Source organism: Hypanus sabinus, chromosome 21 (genome assembly GCF_030144855.1).
Source record: "Hypanus sabinus isolate sHypSab1 chromosome 21, sHypSab1.hap1, whole genome shotgun sequence".
NCBI lineage: Eukaryota > Metazoa > Chordata > Chondrichthyes > Myliobatiformes > Dasyatidae > Hypanus > Hypanus sabinus.
This window is the reverse complement of record NC_082726.1, coordinates 10,591,008-10,609,044: the sequence shown is the minus strand read 5'-3', so window position 1 is coordinate 10,609,044 and position 18,037 is coordinate 10,591,008. Positions and strand designations below refer to the sequence as shown.

Below are 18,037 nucleotides of genomic sequence, written 5' to 3'. Positions count from 1 at the left end.
AAAGATGCAGGCTGCTGTTTTACTGAGTTACAAAAACAAAACCTCCTCCTTGACATGTTGCATACAAAACACATTTTGACTATTCTTTGAACTTCAAATGACATGCAAGTCAGTGCTTTCCCATGAAGAAAAAGGGTGCTAAGGTGCCTTCCATTCCTGAAGAAGGAGGCAAGATCACTTAAGGCAACACAAAACTAGTAACTTCAGACCAAATTATACTGTTGGTACTGATTCAGTATCTTGGAACACATAACAACAATAAAGAACAAAGAAATGCAGTCAACTAATAAAATAAGTCATCTCCCATATCAGCTAATTTCTACCTTAGTAAGATACTGATGCAAAGTCATCTGAAGCACCAGTGATCTCCCAATTTCATTTACATCTCTCCACAAGCTGGAAATCATAAGTAGTATATCTGGGGTGGGGGAGGGAGAGGCGGTGGGGGGGCGTGGAGTAGGGGGAAGGGGGGGCGCGGGATAGCTAGCTGTAGATAGGCCAGTCTTTCGCAGCTGCGTAGGCACGGTAAGTGTCGCTTCAGATGCAGCAAATAAAAGGAAGGTAAGGTCAAGCAGAGCAGCCATTGTCGAAATGTGACAATGTTAGAGTGGGAAGGCTTTGGTTTAACAGGCTTCAGCAAGATGAGAAAATGCAAGTTCTTTTTCCCGTTGACTGTAAAGGTCTGTATTTTTTTTTGTACAGAGTAGTCAGGATGGAATGCTCCTCCTGTCACTATTTGGGAATTCAAGATACCTGGTGGTTTCCCTGATGAATGCATATGTGGGAAGTGCACCCAACTTCAGCTCCTGACTGACCAAATCAAGGAATTGTAACTGGAGCTGGATGTACTCAGGATCATCTGGGAAGCTGAAGACACTATAGATGAGACTTTTGATTACACCCAGAACACATTAGAGAATTTTAAGAGACATTTAGATAAGCACATGAATATGAGGAAGATGGAGGGATATGGACATTACTTAGGTAGGAGGTATTAGTTTTTGGGGTTTTTTAAAATTTACTTTTTAAGCTGGTTCGGCACAATATTGTGGGCTGAAGGGCCTGTTCCTGTGCTCTAGTCTTCAATGTCTATGTCCATGACACACCATAGCAGGATGTAGAGCATGTGAAAGCTGGACAAATGGAGCTTAATGTGGGAAAATGTGAGATCATGAACTTCAGAATGAGGACTTAAGTGAGGACATCTAAATGGAGAGAAATACTGTTCTATGTTCTAGATGTAACAATTTTAAAGTGAGAGAAAGATTGCAAAGATACCTGAGGGGCAACTTCTTCACATAAAAGATAGTGGGATATGGAACAAGCTGCCTGAGGAGGTAAACATTCATTTGGACAGATACACGGAGAGAAAAGGTTTAGAGATATATAGACTAAATGCAGACAAATACGCCTGGAAAGGCCTCTTGGCCAGCATGGATGAGGTGGGCTAAAGGGTCAGTTCCTATGTGGCATTATTCGATGACTACAATTACAGAGGGACTGAGGTGTTCTGGTATCAGTCATAAGCAAGTTAGTAAGCATGTTCAGCAATCAATTAAGACAGTAAATGTTTATTATCTTTATTGTAGGGGTGTGGTTGGAGTTTACAAATGGGGAAGAAGACTACAGGGAGTTGGTGAGATCCTTACTTTAAAAAGATCATACTTGACATTGTAAGTAATCCACAAGACTTTCACTGGCTAATTCCTGGGGATAACAGGGTTGGTCCTGTGACAAATGGACAGAGTATTCTTTTGAGTTCAATACTGTGAGCATTATGAGCAGTTTTGGACACCCTATTTAAGAGAAGATGGGCTAACATTGGAGAAGGTTTAAAAACAGGTTCACAAAAATCATTCTGGAATCGAAAGGATTATCATATGAGGAGTATTAAATGGCTCTGAGCCTGTAACTAGAGTTTTGAAGAATGGGGGGGGGGGGGGGGATTTCATTGCAACCTATCAAATGTTGGATGGCCCAGATAGAATGGATGTGGAGAGGATGTTTCTGGGAGCGGGGGAGACTATAACCAGAGTGTACAACCTCAGAATAGAGGAATGCTCATTTAGAACGGAGATGAGGAAGAATTCCTTTAGCCAAAGGGTTGCGAATCTGTGGATTTCATTGCCACAAGCGGTTGTGGAGGCCAGGTCATTAAGTGTACTTAAGGCGGAGGTTGATAGATTATTAAATTAGGGTGTGAAAGGCTTCAGGGAAAAGGCAGGAGAATGGGGTTGAGAGGAAAATGGATCAACCATGATGAAATGGCGGAGCAGACTCAATGGGCTGAAAAGCCTAATTTTGCACCAATGTCTTATGGTCTAAAATGAGGGTGATCGTGTGGATACGTACTAGGTCATAAGGATGTAATAAGTGTTAAAATTTTTCTACTACTAGCAGAGTCACTGTATGAGGGGACATAGTTAAAAGGTATGAACCAGTCATTTAAAATTAAAATAAATAGGACATTTATCTTGTAGAGGAAGGGTCGTGGTCCAAAACATTAACTGTTTATTCCCCTCCATAGATGCTGTCTGACTTACTGGGTTCCTCAAACATTTTGTGTGTGTGTTGCTCAAGATTTCCAGCAACTGCAGAATCTCGAGTTTATCTTACAGAGAGTAGTGAACCTCTGGAATTCCCTCTTCTGGAGAGTTATGGAGGCTGGGTCACTGAAGGGATTTAAAAAGGATGTAGATAAATTGATCAGGCAATTGAGGGGTATTAGCAATTGGTACAAAAGAGAGGACAGGACCTGGGAGAGATCAGTCATGATCATACTGAATGACAGAATAGGTTTGAAGGGTCTAATAGTCTACTCGTATTTTCTTATGCCTTTGTGAATGGGATCAAAGCAGGCAAAACTTGACATTTGACCTCCCATGTAAAATTGCTGGTCTAGTGGAAACGATAACCAAGACGACTAGAAAATTTCATCCAGCTGCCAGTGACTGCTATAACCTACAATGAAAGCTGCAACAAAGTCCAAGACAGAAAAAAACCCAAATTAATACAGCCTAGTACAATTTGGCTAGTTGCTTGTGTCAATCACAAAACCTTGCCAGCTTAGAATAGTCACAGATTTCTGATGCTGAGATGTCACACATGACAACATGCTGATTTAAAGTTGGGTCAAGCAACAAAAGCATTTTCCACTCAGTAACAAGGACTTCTAAGCTTAGTTCATGCAGTAGAATGGTGGTGAGTTAGGTCGCAGCAGTAGCCTCTCTGTATCCAACAAAAGGTGCAAATGTTTGTCTTAAGCATTCTTGTGATCGCGAGACACTGATGGACATTGGTAACACTAAGTACTGCAAATCTAGCTCATTGGCAAGACCAATGTCAGGGCAGCTGCATGGCCTCAGTTGTTATGTGGACCAGGCCCTCATGCTGTGACGTCGCTTGTTACAGCCACCCAGGGGAGAAGACACCGTAGGCAGTGTGGGAGAGAACAGGTGCACTGATGCCATGTCCCAGGACCAGGCCCTCATGCCACAGCTTTGCCTGTTATAGCTACCCACCAACATTGCTAGAGGACAACATCCCATGCACCATCAAACCAGGTGCTTTTACAGAGATACAGCGCAGAACAGGCTCTTCTGGACCAACAAGCTGTACCACCCAGCAACACACATCTTTAACCTTAGTCTAATTACAGGACAATTTACAATGACCAATCAACCTACTAACCAATACGTCTTTGAAAAATGAGAGAAAACTGGAGCACCTGGAAGAAACCCCCACTCTCTCAGGAAGAAAGTGACATTAAAATTGAACACCAAACTCTGATGCCTTGAGCTGTAATAGCATCTCACGAACTGCTATGCTAATAGTACTTTATATGTGCTAATATTATTTTATGACTATATGCACTATTGCGAGGTTGTATGGACTGTGTTTTGCACCTTGGTGCTAGAGGAACACTGTTTTGTTTAGCTGTATACATGTGCATGGCTGAATGACAATTTAACTTGAACTAGGTTATGGCCAACCATCAATACCTGTGCAGTTTTGTAGATATATCAGAAAAGAAAACAAATTGAAAAGTCTTGATATGATTAATATTGTTAATATACTGGGGCCTGATGGGGCAGTCATAGAGAGGAAGACACAGTCTTAAAATGGTACAAATTTAAAATCTTACTTCAAGACAGCAATTGATGCTGTGTCAATTGTTGACTTTAAACTGGAGTTGACTTTGAAGCTATCAACCAGAGGGACTAGGGACACGGGTAGAAGATGGCATAAGGATTCATGATTTCATCCAATGACACAACTGGACCAAAGACCTAGATCATCTTTGCTGTTGCCCTTAACTTTTACAATTAGTGTTGCATAAAACTGTCCTCTTTTAAAAACAGGAATTCTACTTGCCCGTAAAAAGCCTTTTCCTCCTTTGGCCAAACTTTCCCCAAAGTCCTTGGGTTGACGGTTCATTTCTTCCCTACGTTTCTGCTGATACTCTTTATCCATTGTGATAGCAGCCAAACCTTTTCCAACTGAGCCTGTGATTCGCGATACCACACCAGCTGCACCGCCTGCACAGAATGAAATAACATGTATTCTGCATCAGTGTCGTGGCAGAAGTTAGATTCAAATCTCGTATACGATAGTGTGATTATGAAACTATCTGAGAGACACAGATTTCAAATATCAGCTCGGCTGAAGGTATATTCAACAGAATTCTGCCACCTACCCAATGTGTGCCCAAGCAAACTCTTCACTCCTATAACAAGACCCTCAGCAAATTCTTCTGGTCCCTGAACTGCACCCTGCAACATTTACAATGTATCATGAGCATTAAAACATGGACAAACTTTTCAAAATCATAGACAACATTTTCAATTCTTTTCTCACTGTCTTACCTGGAAGGGCTCATAAAAAAATGCTTCTACACCTTCTGAAAGTCCTCTAATAAGGCCAAATGGGTTTCCAAGAACATCCAATCCCAAAACAAGCACGTACATTTGTTTTAGAAACTGGGAGAAACCATGAGAAAACTTTGTTAGTGATTTTTAACCATGCTGGATCACGTACGTTCTAATAGCAAGACTGTTTTGCACATTTCAGAAAACAGCAACAGGAGGTGAGTGTATGTGGTAGGATCTGGGGAAAGTAAAAGTAGATGAATATAAATAAGCGGATCATGGTCAGTAGGTACTCAGTGGGCTGAAGAGCCTGTGTCCGTATCATAACATAATGCTGGTCAGACAGTAGTTGGTGGCCTTCTCAAAGACAAGTAGTTCTGGTGAAAGTTCACCAGCCTAAAATGTTAACTTTCTCTCTTGACAGATACTGCTTGTGGAGAGGCATTAATGCTGAGCATTTCTGGCAGATACTGGGTAAATTGTTCACCAACACTGGTCAGAACATGAACGTTCAAAGGAGCTTCTACATCAACCCAACAAGAGGCAGGACCTCTACATTCTACCATTCTATCTGAATACAGCATCTTTGGCTGTGTGAATGTTTTATGTTCATGAGATCTGGCAGGGATCATGAGATGACTCTGTCGCCATTTAGACAAAACCGCTAAGATCTAGCACAACTTTTTGCTTCTTTTTTTAAACTGACTGGTCTTTCGTCAATTCTGAAATGTATTCTCTTGCTCAGTTTAAATCTTACTGTAATGCACATATTAAAGTTCTTACAATGGTGTTAGAAAGTTTCTGAACCCTTTAGAATTTTCTGTTTCTGCATAAATATGACCTAAAATGTAATCAGATCTTCTCACATGTCCTAAAACTAGTTAAGAAAATCCAGTTAAATAACAGGAAAAAAACCATCATACTTGTTTGTTTATTTATTGAGAAAAATGATGCAATATTACATATATTTGTTGGAAAAGGTACATGAACCTTTAGGATTATATGTTCATTGAAAGGGGCAATTAGAGTCAGGTGTTTCAATCATTGGGATGACAATCGGGAGAGGGAGAGGGAGAGGGAGAGGGAGAGGGAGAGAGAGAGAGAGAGAGAGAGTCTGTCTGTAAGGCCCTGCCCTATTATTAATAATATACCGTAGATTCCGGTCTACAGAGCACACCTGATTAAAAGCCGCACGCTCTAATTTTAGAAAGAAAATCAATTTTGTACTTGTACAGGCCGCACCGGATTTTAAGCCGCAGGTGTCCCACGTTGCAATATGAGATATTTACACAGAAAGATATTACACCTGAGGATTTTTTAACTTTTAATTAAATCCGTATGGTAACATAAACAAATACATATTGCAAATGCTTTTTTTCGAACAGTGCCTGTAACACAGCTACTTTTAAATATACATACGTATCGGTAACACACAAATTACGTCGCGTATATTTTTTACTGAACAGTGCACGAACAACATTCCAATATCTCCTAATGACTGGTAAAAAATATATATATACTGCAGCCTACCAGGAAAAGTTATTGATCGCCTTTATCTTAAAAGCTGCAACATATGCTTTTCGAGTGTTTTCCATGTTGATGAGGGTGAATACAAATGACTGATTTACAATAATTTAATTGTGAAAGTGCGCTTGATTTATCATACAATTTCATTGGACCTCTGTGAACTACTCATCAATTTTATTGGTCTTGCTATGATCCCAGCCCCCTCCTTTGTGAGAATCGCAAGAGCACCCGTCGGGGCGGGGGTCAGTAGACCCAGTCTGAGAGAGAGAGAGAAACGTGCTAAATTGCACGTCCCACCCGGGACGACAGCGACTATTGTCTCATGGAGACCACGTGAAAAGCCCTCGGGCAAGGTGGGCTGGTTGAGAGAGAGATTGCATCATCCAAACCTGACTGACTCCTGCGACTCCGTGAGGAAGTATAAAGGAGAGTCTCAGGGGGACAGCCCCCTCAGACGCACCAGGAAGACATGAGAGAGTGATCCCGCAGCAGCGGGAAGCCATTCTGAAGGAAGCCACGTGCGTTAGATTCCGGGATTGGAATCTGTGGCTGGAATCACAGAAAACCGCTTTTAACTAACATTGGGGAGAGGAAACCAACGCTCCCCCGATTTCACGGAAAATTCATCAAGACTCGGCAAGTTCTTTCTCTTCTCCCCAATCTCTCTCTCTCGGTCGCCCCACGTGAAACCCAGCGATTTTCAAAGGGCTGAGGCCTGCAGACTTTCTGAGTGACTTTTATATTTCCAACGGACAATCTATTAACCCCTAGACACCAGCAGAGCTCACTTCTTAATGATGATTATTACAATACCCGCGCTTTAGATTGAGTGTTGACGATGTGCACTATCTGAATGTATGCATTAACCCTACTTTTGTGTCCCTTTATAAATAAAACGTTTGAAAATAGTGACATCAGACTTCAACGGACCTCTCTATCTTTGCTGGTAAGTTCTCCAGTTACGGGATTCATAACAGTCTACTGTTACGAGGCAAAATGTTTTTGGCGGCATGAAAAAAAAACATGCATTAGCCGCACCGTAGTATAGGCCGCAGTGTTGCTGCAGTGTTCAAAGCGTGGGGAAAAAAGTAGCGGCTTATAGTCCGGAATTTACTGTAATATTCTTATTAAGGTCCTATTAAGAATATAAAACTGGATCTTCACTATCAAAGTCTGATCTTCACCACACAGGTTTTTGGAAGTGTTCCATGCCTTGATCAAAGGAGATTTCTGAGGACCTCTGAGAAAAAGCTGTTGATGCTCACTAAGCTGGAAAAGAATACAAAACCCTTTCTAAAGAGTTTGGGCTCCACCAATCCACAGTCAGGCAGTTTGTATACAAATGGAGGAAATTCAACATCATTGCTACTCTCCCCAGGAGCAGTCGACCAACAAGTCGCCCCAAGAGCAAGGTGTGTAATATTCCAAAGAACCCCAGGGTAACATCTAAGGGGTCTCTCTTGCATTGGTGAATGATCATGAGTCTATCATCAGGCAAACACTGAACAATGGTGTGCATGGCAGGATTACGAGGAGAATGCCACTACTCTCCAAGAAGAGCACTGCTGCCTGTCTGAAGTTTGCTAAAGACCACGTGGATACGTCAGAAGGCTTTTGGAAGAATGTTCGTGGATAGATGAGTCCAAAATAGAACTTCCTGGCTTAAGTGAAAAGTATCATGATTGGTGAAAAGCAAACTCTGCATTCCAGCATAAGAACCTCATCCCATCTGTGAAACATGCTGGTGGCAGTGTCATAGTTTGGGCTGCTTTGCTGCCTCGAGACCAAGACAGCTTGCCATCATTGATGGAACTATGAATTCTGAATTGTACCAAATTATACAGGAAAATGTGAAGGTATCCATCCCTGAACTGAAGCTCAAGAGAAAGTGGGTCATGCAGCCAGACAACAACCCCAAATGCACAAGTCAGTCTACCTCTGTATTTCTATGTTATACTGACTGTCCTGTTGTACATATTACTTATTATAAATTACTATAAATTGCACATCTAGACGGAAACATAACATAAAGGTTTTTACTCCTCATGTATAAGAAGGATATAAGTAATAAAGTCAATTCAATTCATGTTTACAGCGAAGAAACTTCACGTTTTGAAATGGCTGAGTCAAAGTCCTGATCTTAATCCTATAGAAATGTTGTGGTTGTGGAAAGACCTGAAGCGAGCAGTTCATGCCAGGAAGCCCATCAACATCCCAGAGTTGAAACAGTTTTGTAAAGGGAAATGGCCTAAAGTTCCTCCAAGTTGATGTGCAGGACTGATCAACAGTTACTGGAAAAGTTTGGTCACATCTGTTGCTGAAAACAAAGGTTCACATACTTTTCCCAACAAATACATGTAATATTGGATCATTTTTCTCAATAAATGAATGAACAAGTATGTTTTATTTGTGTTATTTATTTAATTGACTTCTCATCTAGTTTTAGGACACATGAAGATCTGATCACATTTTAGGCCATATTTATGTAGAACTAGAAACAATTCTAAAGGGTCCACAAAGTTTCTAGCACTACTGTATATCAGAAGAATCAGAATCAGGTTTATTATCACCGGCGTCTGATGTTAAATTTAACTTAGCAGCAGCAGTTCAATGCAATACATAATACAGAAGAAAAATAAAGTAAACCAATTACAGTATGCGTATATTGAACAGATCAAAATCATGCAAAAACATAAATAATATACATTTAAAAAGTGCGGTAGTGTTTACGGGTTCAATGTACATTCAGGAATCGGATGCCAGAGAGGAAGAAGCTGTTCCTGAATGACTGAGTGTGTGCCTTCTGGCTTCACTACCTCCTACCTGATGGTAACAATGAGAAAAGGGTATGCCCTGGGTCTGAGGATCCTTAATAATGGATGCTACCTTTTTGAGACACCACTCCTTGAAGATGTCCTGAGTACATTGTAGGCTAGTACCCAAGATGGAGCCAACTAAATTTACGATCCGCTGCAGCTTCTTTCAATCCTGTGCAGTAGTCCCCCTACACCAGACGGTGATGCAGCCTGTCAGAATGCTCTCCATGGTGCAAGGTGTACAAGTTTTTGAGTGTTTTTGTTGATGAACCAAATCTCTTCACGTTCCTAATGAAGAATAGTCACTATCCTGCCTTCTTTCTAGCTGCTTCGATATGTTGGGACCAGGTTAAGTCTTCAGAGATGTTTAGTGAGCTTTATTAAACAATTGAATGTATTTTTAAATTGCGATGTATCATCATGTTAAAGGAATGGATACAGGCCTTTAGGATCACCACGTCTGCACTGGTTATCAAACACCCATCTACACTGATCCCACTTTCTTCCTTGTGTAGCTTCATTGAACTTCAAGATTCTTCTGCCATCCTCTTATGCAGGGGCTTAAGGTTTGGGAGTTCTGAAAATTCATCAGATCATACGTTCAAGAATGCAGAGACAAATAAGTTTCACAAAAGTAGTTTCGATGGTGCAGAAAGCTAACTGTGGTGAAGTTAAGGAAATTGATTAAGGTAATCAAAGTATAAAATGAGGATTTAGATCACATTTATTGCATGTTTCTATGGTCAAGTTGATCAGCATTGCTTGCTATCTGCTAACAACCCCAGTTAGTTAAGTCACGTTGCTACCTGCCATCATGTGGATGGAATAGGGGAGTCCAATGGTTACTGTAAAGGTAGGAGAGGAACAATAGCCACTTCCTGCCCCATGCAGGATGGCCGAATTCCAAAATTCTTGTACTAAACAAGAACAACGAACAAGGAAACCATCAGGAATGTCAGCATCTGTGGACATTTGTACCGAGGCAAAGTGATCGTTCTGACAGCAGAAAACTGCTGGTACAATTGGAAAGAGAAAGCACTTACTTGTTCACCATAATGTCTACCTGCAGCAACCATCAACTCATTCCTCTTGTAGAACTGGCATTTAATTTCAAAGAATGCAAGCCTGTAATCCAAGACACTTATTAAGTATTTCTTCAAAAATGACAGACGTAAATACTTGATCACAAATATTTATAAAACAACCGGTTTTTTCAATCGACAGACACACTATCCAACACAAATGCTCTCCATATTGTTTAACCTGAGTTACACCAACAAAATATCAAAGAAATTAAAACTTTAGCAACTAATCCTGCTGAAGTGCAAGAGGAGGTATAATTCCCACATCAGCCAGAAGACTTGAAGCCCAGCTGCCTCATTCCCATCTGTATGCTAGTCCAAGGTCATCCTGAAGGGAGAGATAGCCCTCACCACCTTCTCTTTCTCCCTCCCAACACACAGCCCTCCATTGGTCGAGGCTGACCATGGACATTGCATCTTAGCTATCTACGTTGTTGGTGCAGCACCATCTGTGGCTGATGAAATCAATGAGAGAGTGGCAGTCTCTAACTTAAAGGTCACAAATAAAAGTGGTCTCAGCTCTGCTGGAGAAGCAGAATTCCTTTCTATGGGCCTGCTTGTCTTCTGCTGCTTTCAGGGATTTTTCATTGCCTGAGATACGGTGCTGTTTCAGGGAGCTTCTCCATTGGTGCAGTTGACTGCAAGTTTTTCCCAAGACTCCATGTTGATGTCCAGCACCTTCATGGCCTGCCTGCAGAGAGACTTGCAGTGCAGTTGCATGTGGACAGCGCTTCCCTTGCCTGAAGCCAGCTCACTAAAGAGGATGAATTTTGGAATTCGGCCATCCTGCATGGGGCAGACATGGCCCAGTCAGCTCAGCCTACACTTCCTGAGCAGGCTGTACATACTGGGAGACTGACATAAGAGAGAACCTCAGCACTGGGTACTCTACCTCCCCAGAAAATGCCCCAGATGTGATGAAGGCACCTTAAATGGAAGGTGTTGAGCCTTCTCTCCTGCTTAGCATGTGTTGTCCAGGTCTCACTGCTGTAAAGCAGTGTATTGGTGAACAAGCATTGTACACTGCCATCTTTGCTTCCCAACATATCTTCTTCAATCACCAATAATAAATATTAGGAGCTGATGGATTTCTTTTTAACAAATAAAAGTTTAAGGTGAAAGTGACAGACTTGTCGGGCAGTTTCTCCACATAGAGTTTGGTGTATACATGGAACAAGTGACCGAGGCAGGTACAATAGTAACATTTAAGAGACATTCATACAGGTACATGATAGGAAAGGGTTAGAGGGATATGGGCCAAATACTGGCAAATGGGACTAATTTAGATGGATATCTTGGTTGGCAAGAATGAGCTGGGCTGTAAGAATTGCTTCCTTGCTATATCACTATAGCTTTATATAATACTTGGAAGTTGCCTCTCTAGCCATTGTACTAGTAAAATTCCAACAATACGCTACTTGACTATTTGTAAATTTTAATACTCTGGCATCTGGTTCACTCTCTGATCTTTACATTTTCTGATCACCTGGACCACACTCTCTTCTACTCACCCGAGTCTCCAGATCCCATTCTCCCCAACCACTTGGTGGGGCCCCAAATCCTGCATTCCCTTGAGCTTACTGGGTTCTGTTCAGCCCTCCCTTGAAACTTATCTGGTTTTGAAAAAGGATCTAGTGCTTTCCTGGAGTACAGGACAAGTAAAATCTTCTCGGGCTACCAGCCAGGTACAAGTATCGATTACTACCGATGTTTTGTCATCCCTGATGAAGACAGTGAGTTTGTCATCGAAACATCAGTTATAATTTGATAACTCTATCCGGCTTATCTGGTTTTGTTTCCTGCACTCTCTTGTGACTTGAAAAAGTGAATTAAGTTTGTATAGGAATGTTAATAAAATAACATCTGATAGTCAAGAAAATCCAGCTCTAAAGTCTCAAATATTCCAGATCAATGGAGTTATACTGGTCTTAAATTCCCCACCATTCCATACAAAACTGGTTACCTATTCTACACTGCCTTCTGAACACAACCCCAAAATCTTATCCATGTGATTGGTTCCTTCAAATATGAACAGTCCACTTTACTGGTCTTGCTTCCTATTTTCATGAAAATAAAACAAATAACTGCGTTCAGAAAAACTGGAGTAAAAGTAAAACTTACTGTAAACACCTAGCAGGTGGAATGGTATCAACAGAAAGAGAAACAGTTAACACTTCAAACTGAAAGCCCCTTTGAATGAAATGGGAAGGACAGGAAACAACTTAATTTCAAAATGCAGAGAGGTATGGATAGACAGAACAGAGGAAATATATGACAGGGTGAGACTGGGTTGCTAAGTTGCAAGGGTCACCCAGTTGATGAGTTTACAAGGAGATCTTGATGAGCTGGGGAAGTGAGTCAAGAAATGGCAAATGGCATTCAGTCTAGATAAATGCACCGTGTTGCATTTCAGGAAGACAAATGAGGATAGAACCTTCACAGTGAACAGAAGGGCCCCGAGGAGGGTTGTTAAACAGTGGTACCTAGGAGTGCAGGTACGCTGCTCCTCAAAAGTGGCATTACAAGTAAACAGGATGGAAAATGAAGTGTTTGGCACTCTAGTCTTTATCAATCAAGTCAATAACTGTAGGTGTTGGGACATTAGGTTGCAGTTGAACAAAACTTTGGTGAAGCCACGCTTGGACACCCTATTATTTGAAGGACATAATTTAGGGGAAAGATTGCAAAATGATTTACTGGAAGGTTGCAGGCAGAGTTGAAAAGGTGGTGGTTATTTCTTCAGCAGTTTGAATGGGTCATGACTGCGCAACCACGTGGAGGTTGGCCAGTGAGAACAGTGGGAAGAGTTTAAAACGAAGACAGATTTACAAAGCGGGCACCAGAGGCGCAGGTGACAGAGTAGTGGGAGACAGAAGCATTGGCGATAAAGGGTCAAGGCAAGGTAGGTTATTTGTTTAAAATAAAGGCAGAGATTATGTGTGAGAGTCCAGTTTTCTGTGCTCAGTGTTATATGTGGGAGGTCCTAGAGACTCCTGGCCTCCCGGACGACCACATCTGCACCAGGTGTGTCGAACTGCAGCTCCTTAGGGACCGTGTTAGGGAACTGGAGCTGCAGCTTGATGAACTTTGTCTGGTCAGGGAGAGTGAGGAGGTGACAGGGAGGAACAATAGGCAGGTGGTCACCCCAGGAGCACAGGAGACAGAGAAGTGGGTAACAGTCAGGAGAGGGAAGGGCAAGAAGCAGGTACTAGAGTGTGCCCCAGTGGCTGTCCCCCTTAACAATAAGTATTCCTGCTTGAGCAATGACGGGGCGGGGGGGAGGGAGGGGGGAAACGGCCTACCTGGGGGAAGCAACAGTGGTTGCGCCTCTGGCACGGAGTCTGGCTCTGTGGCTCAGAAGGGTACAGAAAGGAAAAGGATGATGACAGCGAAAGGGGACTCTATAGTTAGGGTGTCAGATAGGGGATTCTGTGGATACGGGAAAGAAGCGTGAATGGTAGTTTACCTCCCAGATGCCAGGGTTTGGGATATTTCTGATCGCATCCATGATAGCATGAAGTGGGAAGGAGAACAGCCACAGGTTGTGGTACATATTGGTACCAACGACATAGGTAGGAAAAGGGAGGAGGTCCTGAAAACAGATTACAGGGGGTTAGGAAAGAAGTTGAGAAGCAGGACCTCAAAGGTAATAATCTCAGGATGACTGCCTGTGCCACGTGAATGAGGTGGAGGATGAATGCATGGCTGAGGGATTGGAGCAGGGGGAAGGGATTCAGATTTCTGGATCATTGGGACCTCCTCTGGGGTAGGTGTGACCTGTACAAAAAGGACAGGTTGCGCTTGAATTCGAGGGGGACCAATATCCTGGTGGGAAGGTTTGCTAAGGCTATTGGGGAGCGTTAAAACTAGAATTGCTGGGGTGTGGGAACCGAACTGAAGTGACAGAGGAAAGGGAGGTTGGCTCACAAATAGAGAAAGCTTGGAGACACTTCACACTGAAAGGGAGGATAGGCAGGTGATAGAGAAGGGACATGCTCAGACCGATGGTTTGAGATGTATCTACTTTAATGCAAGGAGTATCATGAATAAAGCGGATGAGCTTAGAGCGTGGATCAGCACTTGGAGCAATGATGTTGTGGCCATTACAGAGACTTGGATGGTGCAGGGGTAGGAATGGCTACTTCAAGTGCCAGGCTTTAACTGTTTCAGAAAGGATAGGGATGGAGGCAAAAGAGGTGGGAGCATTGCACTGTTGATCAGAGAAAATGTCACGGCTGTAGAAAAGGAGGCAGTCATGGATAGGTTGTCTACTGAGTCACTGTGGGCGGAAGTTAGGAATAGGAAGGGGTCAATAACTCTACTGGGTATTTTTTTGACCACCCAATAGTAACAGAGACATCAAGGAGCAGATAGGGAGACAGATTCTGGAAAGGAGTAATAATAAGTGTTGTTGTGGTGGGAGATTTTAATTTCCCAAATATTGATTGGCATCTCCCTAGAGTGAGGGGATTAGATGGGACAGAATTTGTTAGGTGTGTTCAGGAAGGTTTCTTGACACAATATGTAGATAAGCCTACAAGAGGAGAGGTTGTACTTGATCTGGTATTGGGAAATGAACCTAGTCAGGTGTCAGGTCTCTCAGTGGGAGAGTATTTTGGAGATAGTGATCACAATTCCATCTCCTTTACCATAGCATTGGAGAGGGATAGGAACAGACAAGTTAGGAAAACGTTTAAATGGAGTAAGGGGAAATATGAGGCTCTCATGTAGGAACTGGGAAGCATAAATTGAAAACAGATGTTCTCAGGGAAATGTATGGAAGAAATGTGGCAAATGTTCAGGGGATACTTGCATGTGGTTTTGAGTAGCTACAGTCCAATGAGACATGGAAAGGATGGTAGGGTAGAAGATCCGTGGTGTACAACGGCTGTTGTAAATCTAGTCAAGAAGAAAAGGTTACGGAAGGTTCAAAAAACTAGGTGATGATAGGAATCCATTAGATTATAAAGCTAACAGGAAGGAGCTTAAGAAAGAAATTAGGAGAGCCAGAAAGGGCAATGAGAAGGCCTTGGCAGACAGGATTAAGGAAAACCCCACAGCATTCTACAAGTATGTGAAGTGCAAGAGGATAAGACATGAGAGAATAGGACCAATCAAGTGTGACAGTGGAAAAGTGTGTATGAAACCAGAGAAAATAGCAGAGGTACTTATTGAATACTTTGCTTCAATATTCACTAGAGAAAAGGATCTTGGTGACTGGAGGGATGACTTGCAGTGGACTGAAAAGCTTGAGCACGTAGATATTAAGGAAAAGGATGTGCTGGAGGTTTTGGAAAGCATCAAGTTGGATAGGTCACTGGGACCGAATGAGATGTACCCCAGGCTACTGTGGGAAGTGAGGGAGGAGATTGCTGAGCCTCTGGCAATGATCTCTGCATCATCAATGAGGGTGGGAGAGGATACAGAGGATTGGAGGGTTGCAGATGTTGTTCCCTTATTCAAGAAAGGGAATAGGGATAGTCCTGGAAATTATAGGCCAGTGAGTCTTATATCTGTGATGGGTAAGTTGATGAAGAAGTTCCTGACAGGCAGGATTTTGTGAACATCTGGAGAGGCATAATGTGATTAGGAATAGTCAGCATAGCTTTGTCAAAGGCAGGTTGTGCCTTATGAGCCAGTCTGAATTTTTTGAGGATGTGGCATTGATGAAGGTAGAGTCGTAGATGTAGTGTATATGAATTTCAACAAGGCATTTGATAAGGTACCCCATGCAAGGCTGATTGAGAAAGTAAGGACACATGGAATTCAAGGGGACATTGCTTTGTGGATCCAGAACTGACTTGCCCGCAGAAGGGAAAGAGTGGTTGTAGATGGGTTATATTCTGCATGGAGGCTGGTGACCAGTGACTTCAGTGATCTGTCCTGGGACCCCTACTCTGTGATTTTTATAAATGATCTGGATAAGGAAGTGGAGGGTTGGGTTAGTAAATTTGCCGATGACACAGAGGTTGGGGGTGTTGTGGATAATATGGAGGGCTCTCAGAGGTTACAATGGTAATTGATCAGATGCAAAACTAGGCTGAGAAGTGACAGATGGAGTTCAACCCCAATAAGTGTGAGGTGGTTCATTTTGGTAGGTCAAATATGATGGCAGAATATAGCATTAATGTTAAGACTCTTGGCAGTGTGAAGGATCAGAAAGATCTTGGGTCCGAGTCCACAGGACACTCAAAGCTGCTATGCAGGTTGACTCTGTGGTTAATAGGGCATACGGTGCATTTTCTTCATCAATCGTGGGATTGAGTTTAAGAGCCAAGAAGTAATGTTGCAGCTATATAGGACCCTGGTCAGATCCCACTTGAAGTGCTGTGCTCAATTCTGGTCTTCTCACTACAGGAAGGACATGGAAACCATGGAAAGAGTGCAAAGGAAATTTACAAGGATGTTGCCTGGAGTAGGGAACATGCCTTATGAGAATTGGTTGAGTGAACTAGGCCTTTTCTCCTGGAGCTTTGGAGGATGAGAGGTGACCTGATAGAGGTGTACAAGTTAATGAGAGGCATTGATCGTGTGGAAAGTCAGAGCCTTTTCCAGGGCTGAAATGGCTAGCACGAGAGGGCATAGTTTTAAGGTGCTTGGAAGTAGGTACAGAGATGTCAGGGATAAGTTTTTTTTAAACGCATAGAGTCATGAGTGCATGGAATGGCTGCCAGCGGCAGTCATGGATGCGGAAACGATAGTGTCTTTTAAGAGACTCCTGGATGGCTACATGGAGCTTAGAAAAATAGAGGGCTATGAGTAAACCTAGGTATTTCTAAGGTAAGGACATGTTCAGCACAGCTTTGTGGGCCGAAAGGCCTGCATTGTGCTGTATGTTTTCTGTTTCTTTGTTGCCAGGCATTGAAGAGCTGAGTTACAAAGAAAAAGAATTTCATTCCTTGGACTTTATAGTGGTATACTAGATCCTGAGGTGAGGGGCATAGATAGGATGAATGGAGGCAGTCTTTTGTACTGGGAAAGAGAATGAAAAAACTAGGTGGTGTAGGCTTAAGATGATAGGGGAAAAGTTTATAAGAGATGACAGGCAACTTATTTAAGTAGAGAGTGATGCACATATGGATTGAGCCGCATGAGGCAGGACAAGAACAGTATTTAAAAGATTCTATGACAGGTACATGGATAGGAAAGGTTTAGAGCAGGGGTTCCCCACCTTTTTTATTCCATGGACCACAGGTTGGGAAACCTTAGAGGAATACGAGATAAACAGAGATAAACTGGACAAGTTTATAAGGTCATCTATGTTGGCACGGGGGATGTTGGTGCTATGTTGTATGACGATGAGACAGCAGCTCCACTAGCTGTACCACTGTGCTGCCCCATTTGTCCAAAGCCTCCTTACTTTGTGTTTTTCATTCTGAGGAAGGGTCTTTGACCTGAAACATTAACTTTGCTTCTATTTCCATTGATATGGCCTGACCTGTTGATATTTGAGGTCTGCATTTTTTTCACATTTTTTTTAGGGTTACCAGCTTTTTTAGTATTTTCAATTCCCTTTCTCCATCCTCGATAAATTTAAGCTCATCATAAACTGAAATGAAATTAAATCTTATTTATATATATACTTCTACAATTATACAAAAATATTTAAAAAAAATACAAACCCCATTTCCAGAAAAGTTGGGATATTTTCCAAAATGCAATAAAAACAAAAATCTGTGATATGTTAATTCACGTGAACCTTTATTTAACTGACAAAAGATTTTCAATAGTTTTACTGACCAAC

The 18,037-nt window shown here is 42.2% G+C and overlaps 1 protein-coding gene across 3 annotated transcripts in view; it reads right to left on the bottom strand.

Annotated features, from left to right (window-relative positions):
• Positions 1–18,037, bottom strand: part of vps13c (vacuolar protein sorting 13 homolog C) — a 386,360-nt gene that overhangs the window by 53,883 nt on the left and 314,440 nt on the right. For all 3 annotated transcript variants that reach the window (XM_059945986.1, XM_059945984.1, XM_059945985.1), the window contains 4 exons: positions 10,255–10,336; positions 4,866–4,979; positions 4,697–4,772; positions 4,371–4,538 (listed from right to left, as the gene is read on the bottom strand). In XM_059945986.1, coding sequence (XP_059801969.1) covers positions 4,371–4,538; positions 4,697–4,772; positions 4,866–4,979; positions 10,255–10,336 — 440 coding nt within the window. The remainder of the gene's footprint in view (positions 1–4,370; positions 4,539–4,696; positions 4,773–4,865; positions 4,980–10,254; positions 10,337–18,037) is intronic.